The sequence below is a fragment of the Glycine soja genome, chromosome 19 (genome assembly GCF_004193775.1).
Source record: "Glycine soja cultivar W05 chromosome 19, ASM419377v2, whole genome shotgun sequence".
NCBI classification, from domain to species: domain Eukaryota; kingdom Viridiplantae; phylum Streptophyta; class Magnoliopsida; order Fabales; family Fabaceae; genus Glycine; species Glycine soja.
This window is the reverse complement of record NC_041020.1, coordinates 37,764,453-37,776,096: the sequence shown is the minus strand read 5'-3', so window position 1 is coordinate 37,776,096 and position 11,644 is coordinate 37,764,453. Positions and strand designations below refer to the sequence as shown.

The 11,644-nt window shown below is 33.7% G+C and overlaps 1 protein-coding gene across 1 annotated transcript; it reads right to left on the bottom strand.

The window, feature by feature from the left end:
- Positions 1–940: 940 nt before the first annotated feature.
- On the bottom strand, positions 941–3,378 carry LOC114399937 (protein DETOXIFICATION 21-like). Its single transcript, XM_028362168.1, has 7 exons — positions 2,800–3,378; positions 2,519–2,605; positions 2,145–2,201; positions 1,657–1,895; positions 1,400–1,518; positions 1,235–1,321; positions 941–1,133 (listed from the first exon to the last, which is right to left on the bottom strand). The coding sequence occupies exons 1-7, from the start codon at positions 3,333–3,335 to the stop codon at positions 1,056–1,058; spliced, it is 1,203 nt and encodes a 400-aa protein (XP_028217969.1). The 5' UTR covers positions 3,336–3,378; the 3' UTR covers positions 941–1,055.
- Between the last annotated feature and the right edge of the window lie 8,266 nt (positions 3,379–11,644).

Sequence of the window (11,644 nt, the reverse complement as noted above, 5' to 3'; positions counted from 1 at the left end):
TTATTTATTATTATAAATTTTAGTTATATAAAATAAATATATTTATCTTATATGTGTGTTGAACGATAAAATACTAGTTATTAATTTAATTTATCCATGTATATATAGAGGATATTTCTTATAAGATAAGATAGAGAGAATTAAATCTAGATTATATAATTATATATAGAGTAAAGATTTAATGTAAAAAAATCATATAATTTTTTAAGTGGTTACATGATATCAAATCTTGATCGTACATATTTATTTATATAATTTAAATTTAATTTCTCTTACATTCATATAATAAGATATATTTCTCTCATATATATATATATATATATATATGAATAACTTCTATATATATAATTTATCAAATATTTGTTAGGAACATGGCAAAATGCAAACCCTTCAAAAGAATGGTTTTTTTTTTTTTTTCCTCGATCGTTTATGATATTTTAACTTAATATATAGTCAATTCTGCATTTTATGACCACCTTGGCACCTTTGCCTTTGATTTATAACAGATGAATAAAACATCTGTGTCCGCAGAGAAGAAAAGATAAAGAAGTATGTCCTACAATTTCTTTTTCAGATTCAACTTATTTTATAGTGGCTTCGCTTTTTAGCGTAATAGTCATTTCTGCAATTAATGCAGTGGACCTAGCTCTTCATATATGATCTTGCCCTTTGATTTATACCAGATGAATATAGCATCTGTGGCCGCAGAGAACACATAAAAAGGTAAGTCCAACAATTTATTTTTCAGATTCAAGCATAATAAACAACCATTAAAAATAGCTATCAATCAACCTTTTGGCTGTATATATATACAATTTGAAATGGATTGGTGTTATATCATACTAGAAAAAATGAAAATTAGGATGAGAAAAGAAGTATAAGGAGTAGTTATTGATAACAGTTATTCGATTAAATTCAAGCATCTTATTCATACGAATAAATACCATTTGACTGTATAACAAACACTAGCAACAGAAAATATTACAAAAAATAAATCTGATTAGACTCATTGATTTTGAATTGAAAGAAATAAATCTCGGAAGGATAAAAAAAAACTAATGATCTGATGTAATTATTTCATGATCAGATTCCACCTTAGACCACTTGTTAATACGATTACGAGTTATAATAACCTGCACAGGAACATAATGATTCATTCGTTATATAATAAATTATAAATTTTTGCGGGGCAAATCTAGAACTAAGAAGCAATAAGAGGTCATGAATCAAATACCTGCTTGTCCCAATCAGTTTTGTAGGTGATTACAATTAGCACTACAGTTTGAATAAATGTTCCAAACAACATTCCAATCCAAATACCCTAAGAAAGAAGATTTTTTCAATAGAGAAACACCAATCAAATACAAGTATGCAACCTGAGAATGAGAAGAATACCGACCTTGACTTGCAAATTCAGAACATTACCAAGTAGAACTCCTACAGGAACACCTATGATGTAATAACACCCAATGTTCACATATGCTACAATGCTTTGCCACCCTGCTCCAATAGCAACTCCTGTTGAAATCACACAATTACAATGTTTAAGTGCATCATTTCGTAATTTTTGTTTCTTTGGTCCACATTCAATATTCAATTTTGATATCAGACTCTAGTCTTAAACCAACTTGGAGGCCAAATGTTGTTTAAAAATACCCGAGAGTACAGGTTGGACACTGTTTAGTAGAATAGAGATTGCCAACAAAGGTGACAAGTCACCAACAGCCTGGGCCACGTCTTTATTTGTGGTAAATATGTAAGCAAGTTTTTCCCTTAAAAATAAGAAAAATAAGAAGAGAACGAATCCAATGGCGAAGGATGTAAGCACTGTCACAACTATAGAGAACTTTGCAGCCTTGGAGCTTCCTTTTCCAAGCTCGTTTGCCACTCGAACACTGCAAATGAGAAATGATAAAGTTAAAATTCCATGGTAAATGAACAACAGATGAAAAATTGGTAGGTTTATGAGTGTTGAGTTCTTGTGAGGTTGACCCTCTTGTCAGAACCATTCACAGCCCCTCAAATGCTAAGCTTGAAAGGCGTAAGTGCTTGTTTCGGTCCTCCTGGCCAAATGGTCCAATTTCTATTTCACAGATAGCAAAAAGAATGACTACAACAAAAGGAAGAGAAAAGAATGCCATTACCTTGCAGCAGCCATGAAACCAAGTGATATCATCATTTCCCATCCATTGATGTTGAGGCTGTAAACAAATGAAATTTGATCTTAAGCAGCGAAAGAGAAAAGGCTTTTATGCATTAGGCCAATACGACCAAGTAGCTAAGGTGGATACAACATATAAATTATCACAAAACAAAACAGTTTTTTTTTTTTCCTTTCTTCTTTTTTTGTCAATACACTCTTTATTATTAACTAACATTTATAGGAACTCAAAAAATAATGTAAATCTCATTCCGATTTGATGTGTATTACTCAAAATTTCATGAATTCAAATTAATTTCGTCCTATAATATAGCATTTTTCAAATTCTAACAAAGTGAGACATTAAAGAAGGAATACCATATAGATAGAGCATCAATTTGGACCTCAGCATTTTCCATGTTGCCCGTTAAGAGAACCAATATTGTGTTGTACCAGAGCTCAAGACTGTAAAATATACCATAGCTCCAACTTAGGAAGACATATATGCATTATGTATTTTTGGGATAAGTTGCATAATAGAAATTTAGATAGTTAATACTTTGTATTCTACATTCATCATAAAGAAAATCCAAATTTATATGGCAGTCATGGCATTTCTAAAGAGCTTAGCCCATTAGTTGGTAGAGATGAAAGCTTACCATAACATGACACCAGATGAAAGGGAAAGCTTGACAACAGGCCAAAGATCTTTGAATGCTAAAAATGAGAAACCCTTCCATGTATCAGAGCACCAACCACATGTAATAAATATTAGTTGACCAATATTAGGAATCCAGAATGCCAAACTTGTTGAAGTCATTGCACCAGGAATCTCGAGCTTGAATTGAATTGTCAATAGCCAAGAGAGAAACACATGAATAACTATTGAGAAAGCCGCCAAGAATGCAATGATGGTGTTCCTGCTTTGAGATTGCAGGAAATTTTGGCAAGTGAACGAGGCAATAAAAGCAAATATGATTGGAATTGACCAAAGAGAAATGGTTCCTGCCACTTCTGCTATAATCTCATCTTGGCCTAAGAGCATCAAAATGGGTCGTGTGAAGATGAACACCGGAAGAAGGAAGAGTGTAGTTAAGGACATAACTATCCATGATCTTTGAAGATACACTCCCATCATAGCATATTCTTTTGCACCGTATGCTTGTCCACATAGTGTTGACAACGCACTTGACATTCCTAACTACAATTGCCAGTTGACACACTCAAATAATTTGCGTTACAACCATAGGCATTTTATATTGTAATTGCAATTGCAATAACAATAGGGCGCCAACACATTTTTGTTGAATGTATTGCATTTGTAGCCACATTTGTAATTTCAACTTTTTAATCTACTTTAATATCCCATTTCAATCTTTGATGTATTTGTTTTTCTTACAACTCCTGATTCACCAATGATTAAAATCACTACTATAACACCAATATAGATTCATACGAACCAAAAACAAAAGTCAGGAGATCTTTATGTTACTCATTGATGAAACAGAGGAAAGGGCAGAGGTCTCTGTTTCTTTGAATCATTATACAGAAATAATATCTTGCTTAAAATTGGAAAGGGTATGTTCGTGGCACAGATAACATTTTATATTGTTGTTACTTTTTCATAATTAGGTAATCATGTATAAAAGGACTAAACCCCCATTTTGGTTCTTGACATAGTAAACTCTGAAATTAAAAAATATATCAAATAAATATCTGAAATTGCATGCATCTATGTCTCTTGCCACTTGCTAGAGATGAACCAAAGGGAATAATGAGACAGGGACTAATATATGGAGCATTTTTTTTCTTACATACAGCTTGTAATATAAGTATGTTAGTCCGAACCAATTGTTACTATGTCGTTTTTGAGTCATAAATTTGTGAGCTATATACGTGTTTATATGGACCACCGGAACAGCTTATAATGGTAGTACGTAATTGTTTTTTATCTTTAAAAAATAATTTTTTAATCTTATGATAAAGCTCATAAATATATCATCAAAAGGGAATGGGCGAAAACAAGGAAAATAAAACTCGAATAGTTGAGTAACATTGAAATAGTCTCATATCCTTTAGAAATTGAGATTAAAATTAATCAGTTTCTCTTAACTCTAGATGTTTTTTAAAGACAAATCCGTGAGACCGAAAAATACTTATTACGGAAAAGTAAAATAAAAAAAAATCATACATGTGTAAAAATTAAGAAAAGGAATGGGATGAATAAGCATGCTGATACGTGGATCCTCAAGAACCTCTACCCTTTGCTACTTTGTTTTTATTTATTAATTTATTATTATAAAGAGAAGCTCCTAAGTCCTAACTCCTAAAGGCCACCACTACCTTTTGACTAGGAGAAGCTATAGTTGTACTGATTCTCTAATGTAGTCTAAGGTGTCGTGATGGGTTTGACACATGATCATTTCAGTTTTTTCATCAACACAATCTATAAAAGAAAAGGTGAGTTAATTATTATCTTTTAAAAGAAAAACATATGTGTACTTAAAATGGTGTTGTTTAATCAACTAATATAGTATAAGTAATTGATATGTTAAAATTAAATTATTTAAATTTAATTTTTGTTTGAAATAATTTTTTGTCGAATTTCAAATTAATAAGAATTCCTTCTCTCAAATGAACAGGAGAATTAAAAAAAAAAGCTTATTATTTTTCTAACATAACAGTTTCATAATTTTAATTAAAATCAATAATAATAGTTTACCCTTTCATTCACTCTCTATGAGTTGACTCATGTGTAAATTTTCTTCTTAGTAAATTTTGGTAAACTCTATAAACTCTAATTAAACTTGACATAGTTTATCATCAAGTTAACAAATTAAAAAAATTAAATCAAAATATAAATTATTTTAGTTTGTTTTCTGTCTGTTTAGTATTCGACATATCTTTATTAAGTGTATTGTTTCTGAATAAAAAAAAATTCATCTTTAATAATATCAAATCCTTGTTCTCTAATAATATCAAACCCTAGATGAGAATGATATAACATTTACAAATTATTATCTAGTAGTGATGTATTACTAGACTTAGTTATTTAAGTATTGTAAAATTTATGATTTACTATTTTATTTTATTATATTGTTGAAATGTTTAATTGATATGTTATTTATAGATATTTTGTTATTATTTTTATATGGAAATTCTCACAAGTTTATTTAAACTCTTAAGGTTGATAACTTTGAATCTGATCAATAAATTATTATGCTGTCCAACCTAGAACACACACCAATTGACATGCTAGACGTGCAGGAATAGGGACGCTATATTTGATGAGAACAGTAAAAAAAAGACGACAGATCGAGTTTGATATGAAGCCTTAATTGCAAAACGACTTTCGTTACAATTAGTTAGCAACTATGTTGCTAACTAATATAAAACTAATGTTTTAAGGCCAAGAGAAGGGGCCAATGTTTTAAGAGTCTCAAACTACGAGTAAACTATGTTGCATTGTTCACAATTAGCTCATAGAAGCTATGTTGATGTAATACACATGGAAACAGGTAAATAAGTTACCACCTCTGGTTAAAATAATGTTATCATAACTTATACACACACAAACAAGATAGCAAGTTGCACACAAACTTTCTAATAAACTTCGTACCCCATTATCCGGAGGCTTTTCGCTATGCGAAAGTATGGGGGAGGGATGTTGTACGCAGCCTTACCCTTGCATATGCAAGGAGGCTGTTTCCGGATTCGAACCCATGACCAACAAGTCACCAAGGCACAACTTTACCGCTGCACCAGGGTTCGCCCTCTAAAAACTTCGTACCCCATTATTAAGCAAAAACCAAGAAGTTTACTAGAAAAGACAAATAAGCACACTTGTTTTCATTATCTTTAACATTTAGATTTTGAAAATAGTAGTAGACTAGCAGTAATAATTAGGAATAAATTAAGGATTACATGGCAACACAGAGAACCATGCAACTTAAAAATTGAAGTTGGAACTAGCTCAGAAAATGGTGTATATTTCAGCTCATGCCAAGCTTGAAAGACGAGACTTTTCCAATGAGGAAGGTAAGGAAGCAGAACTGCTTGCCATGGAAGGTAGTGATGATGGTATGCTGGCTGAGGTCTTTGCTGATGCACCCCTAATGTAATGTGCCACTTTTCAACTCTTATAGAATTCTGTAATTTTAGGATGTGATATGTTTTCTATGTGCTAATTTTGTATTCTCCAGCTGGAGGCCATGATCTGTGCGTGGGAAGTATAACATTAGATTTGGACTTGGTAACTTTGTGGAAGTGGACTATATAAGCCCAGGAAATATGATATTTTGTTTTGGCCATTTCAAATGGTATTTGTCTAGATGTAAGGCCACTTTGCTCAAGGCATTTGGTGGATTTTTTCGTGTTTTGCTTTTAGTTTTCATATTATGCAGAATTTACCATGTTCTGTACTTCCATTTTGGTGCTTGACTGAGCATCCATAATGCTTCATCCACTAGCACTCTCTATTCAGTAAAATTTTAGCTTATCAAAAAAAGAAAAGGCCCGACAAGGTCACACGATAATTTTTACCGTGTGAATTAAAATGGAACATCAAGAGCCAATGGAGAGAAACTGTTGGTCTTCAACAGTTTGTTAAGGCATGTCCTACACACAGCAAACACAATAGTTGGGTAAGCAGAAACATAAACCTGACATTAAATTGAATACAAAATATATTTAAATTTCTTCTGCTGCAAACAATAACTCTACCAAACTACAAAGAAATCTAGATCTAACTCAACCCTAAAAGCTAGTTCAAAGGGTGAGAGTTGTTCTCACCTTATAAACTCTATCTTGAGACTATCTCTAGCCAATGTGGGATTTGGATTTTTTTCTAATTCACCCCCTCATGCCCAGCACTCTTTGGACTTGGTGCGTGATCCTTTTGATGGATCTAAGATAGGCTTTGATACCAAGAAGAAATCTGGGCCTAACTCAACCCTAAAAGCTAACTTAAAGAGTGAGGGTTACTCTCACCTTATAAATTCTATCTTGAGACTATCGCTAGCCAACTTGAGACTTGAATTTTTTTATAATTCTAATTAGTTCTCAAACGTAAAATTTGCTATGGCCTAAGTCTAAACTAAAATCTCCCCAATGAAAAAGAATTCCCAAATTCAACCAATTCCAGAATTAATAGCTAATGAATCCAAGATAACCAAAGCCAATGTGACGAGTCTGTCATCATAAGTCACCTAATATATAAACTAAAAAGAAAATGGACTAACATATGATACTCACTAATAGGGGAAAAATTTTGCATGACGTAATTACAGCCGAGACACTTATGAAATAGAATGTCATAATCACAATAGTACGGAGGCTTTACAAGGGAAAAATGGAATGAATAATGAAACGAATCAGCCGTATGCTTTGAGGAAAAAAAAACTAGTGAAATGTGTTCATACTCAAAATCCCACCACAATAACAAGTCCAAAACACAACCACTCTCTTCCTCTACCTGCATTTAAAACAATGTGTTGTTCATAACGTAAGCCACAAAACTAGCACACCATTGACGGAATAAAGAATAAGAGATGAAATGTCACACACACCAGTCAGGTAGAAAGCACGAGCAGTGACCACAACGACGACGTTTAAGTGTGACAGCAAGGTGGGTGCGAGAGCTACCAGAAATCACTAACGTGAGTGGAGTCTAGTTAGGGTTAGATTCTTTTGATATTGGGTATAATTTTTATTTCCAACGGATACATATTCGCATGCGTAAAATCCGTCGGTTATACTTTGGGACAGAAAAAATTATCCGTCAAAAAATTTCATCGGTAAATAAATTTTTTCGGGGAGCATATAATCTCTCAGTAAATTCCATTGGTATTTCAAATATTTCCGATGAAATACTGTGGAAAATATTCAGTCGGAAATAATGAATTTTTTATAATGTTAAATAAAACATGTTATATGAAGTAATAAATTAAGTAATAGTACCTAGTAAAAAAATATGATAAACTAAATAATAATATTAATAAAATGTTTAATTATCTAAATATATGTGTTGAAATATAGAATTATTATATTATTTATAAGTATTTTAATATTTTTGTATATGAAGTAAACTCTTTGAGTTTATGATCATCAAATTTATGATATTATTCAAGTTTACATAATTTTCATAAGTTTACATAAACTCTTGAGTTTGATAATTTTATTCATAGAAATTGTTCCACCATCAAGGGTATGATATCTCCAACCAGGATGATTATATTGGATTGATTCTTTGAAGATCAAATACACTCCAATTTGGATTGACTCGAACTCACAAAACTTCCACAAGTTCAATTTTTTTTATTAGCAAATATTAATTATTAGAATGTTAGCAAGAAAAATTGAACCCACGATTTTTTTTTCTCATTTTCTTTTTTCCTTAATTATCTGATCACCTTATATTTTTTTTATTAATCTACATAAACACTCAAGTTTAATAACTTTGGCATTGGGGTCAGCCCACTATCAAGGATATGATATCTCCTATTAGAATGATTGAATTGATTCTCTGAAAATTGAGTACGCTTCAATTTGGATTGATCGTAACTTTTTTTTTAAAATTTTTATTTCGAATTTTTTTTTTCCTTAATTGACTCAACCAATGAACCAATAAATTGTGTTTGTGTGTGTGTATGTTTTTTTGGCAAATTCCTCTATTAATCTTAAGTTCTGAGTATTTAGAGAAGTACCTATTGAAGAATTCAACGAGAACCTCAGAAAATTTATTCTACATTTCAATGTTAAATCATGTTAGTCACTTATCAATCATGAACAAGGATGGAAAAAGCATAACAGTCATGAAGAATTGTGTTTTGAATAGCTTTAACTTCAGTCATAACAGCCATGATCATGCAGGATTATGTAGTTTCTGATCTAAATGCTACGTATCAGTTGGCCATAGATAGATACTGATCTAAGTGCTTTACTTGGCTTGATTTTTTACTACATACATCCTATCATATCTAATCAATGTACCATATATACTAATATACGTTTCCACGAGCTTTTTTGGTTCCAGGCCTATGTTGAAGTTCACAACTTCTGCATGAATCCATGACTGCAGCCAAGCATGCTAAGACATTATTTGTTATGAACTAGGACTAAGCTACTCTATGCTAAACTACACTAATGGTTACTTTCATAATTCTTTTCCACTATTTCCATTCATTTAGTGCTTATTTATACATATAATTGTTTGTCTGCTAGTGAGAATAATATATGCCTAACAGAATTGTATTATTGCATAACATAATTGTTCTAACTAATTCTGTTATAACCTATGCTAGGTGTGCCTATGTGCTGAAATGGCCTATGTGCTGTAGCTAGGCCTGGTGGTGATTCTCTTGGGTCTCCCATTGTGGACTGCTGATTGCTTATCATCTCCGGTATTGTCCTTGCTATTGCTAACAATACCCACCACTAGAAAAACAACTTTGTCCTTAAGGTTGAACAATAAAAACAAGCTAAAACAGGGGTGAGTTTAGAAAACAAAAGGTACGTTAGTGAAGTTACTTTGTTTTTTGGCTGGTTTGGGCCTAACAATAATAATGTCTGAATGAATAAGTGGTGTGTGTGACCCGTGCCATGGAACTGAACTGCCAAGTAGAGGATTGGGTTTGTGACCCGCGCCGTGGAGCAATCAACGAAGGTGTTAAAGACGGGTGGCGGAGATGATGGTGGAGGCGGTGGCTTCGGAGGTGGTGGTGGATGTGGCGACGGGTGTTGACGCCAATGACAAACAGAGCAAAGCTGAGTCTCAGTATCGGAGAGAACCCAAATCCAATGCGGAAGAATCTGGTGAGCGTTGGCGGCGTCCCCGAGCAGGATGATGTCATTGTCGTAGGGGATCTTGCGGTAACGGCGATGATCGGTGCAGAGTGATAGAGGCAACAAATGGTCGGGCTGGAAGTGACGGTTGATTGAACGAAAGTGGAGAAGCTTTATTAGAACGAGATCAATGGTGTCAATCGTAAACGAAACTATTTGAGGTTCGAGATGGTGAAAAGCAACGGAAGACAACATGGTTCTGTTACGCTGATCAATGGCGATGATGTCGACACGGTGGTGCTACCACACCCTGACGGGGAAGTAGGTGGTGCCGGAATCGATTCCGGTAGTAGAACCATCTCCTTGTCCAACCATGGGAAGCAGAGTCGGGATGGGTGTGGGGATTTGGTGCCGGGATGCGGGGCATGGAAGCAGAGTTAGTATGGGGAGCATATTGGGCATGGGTGCATTTGGTGGAGGTGGCCAGTTTGGATTGCCCCATTCTTGAGGATAAGGCTGGGGAGGAACGTAGGAGTGTGGTGTGAACTAAGAAGGATGCACGTGAGAGTGAGACGAAGGAGGGTACAGGCTAGGGTGGTAAGAATAAGCGTTCGACGGAGGAGCTGGCGGCGACGGCGGCGACGGTTGCTACCACTGTGGTGAAGGTGAGGTAGGAGAAGAGGATGCCGGAGTGAGAGCATCAAGACAATGCCGGATGGAGTCAAGCTTTCCATTCAAGTCGCTTAGGACATGGAAAAATGCGGTGTAGGTCTGGGTTAAGTTGGTAAAGCCGTGAGTGAGATGGATCGATGCTTCTTTAAGCTGGTCAATGGTGGACTGGCAGATATGATGTTCTGGCATGGTGGGGCAGAGGAGAAGGAGGCAGGTCGAACCAATTGTTATGAACTAGGACTAAGTTATTTTATGCTAAACTACAGTAATGGTTACCTTCTGTTACGACCTATGCTAGGTGTGCTGAAATAGCCTCTGTGTTGTAGTTGGGCTTGGTGGTGATTCTCTTGGGTCTCCCTTCGTGGATTGCTGCTTGCTTATGATTTGTGGTATTGTCCTTGTTGTTGCTAACATTATTTCTTGCTTTATTGGACTCGAAGTGCAACACTTGCTAATTTCAATTTCCTATTTTGAATCTGTTATGCCATTTTTTTAGATTCATGACTTAGCAAACCAGAATGTTTATTTTTTTTATCAACATGAAAAATATAGGTCAACACTCAACACAATTTGTCTTTAATGATAATATTCAGGTGAGATATTCCATTCTTTAATAACGAATTTAGATATTTTGGCAACTAATAATTATCTCTTGTGGAGCATCGCATCCCATATACCTTGTTTGATAATGGTGGCAAACTGACGTGGGAGAAAAGAGAGGAGAGTGGAATTATTTATTTTTTAAAATAATGAACATTAATTACTATAATATTTTTATATCAAATTTAGTAAAACAAAATTATTGATTAATTTTTTTATCCGGATTATTTTTTAAAGAATGCTAATGCACTCTCACTGAAAAAGGTGTGTAATTAACAATCCCTCCAATTAGGCATCTAGTTTTTTTATAAATTAATTGAGTCAAATTATATCTAATTCAAATTCAATTCATTAGATTTATGAATCAAGTTCAATAAATCAATTATTTAATTAAAACTCGTATGAGTTGATTCAATTTATTTTTAAGATGTAGACTAGACAAAGGTAATA

Coding starts and splice junctions, on each gene's coding strand:
- LOC114399937 (XM_028362168.1), bottom strand. CDS start 3,335: ATGTCAAGTGCGTTGTCAACACTATGTGGACAAGCATACGGTGCAAAA. Junction 2,606..2,799: donor TCATCTGGTGTCATGTTATG/GTAAGCTTTCAT, acceptor TATATTTTACAG/TCTTGAGCTCTGGTACAACA. Junction 1,134..1,234: donor AAACTGATTGGGACAAGCAG/GTATTTGATTCA, acceptor GTTCCTGTGCAG/GTTATTATAACTCGTAATCG.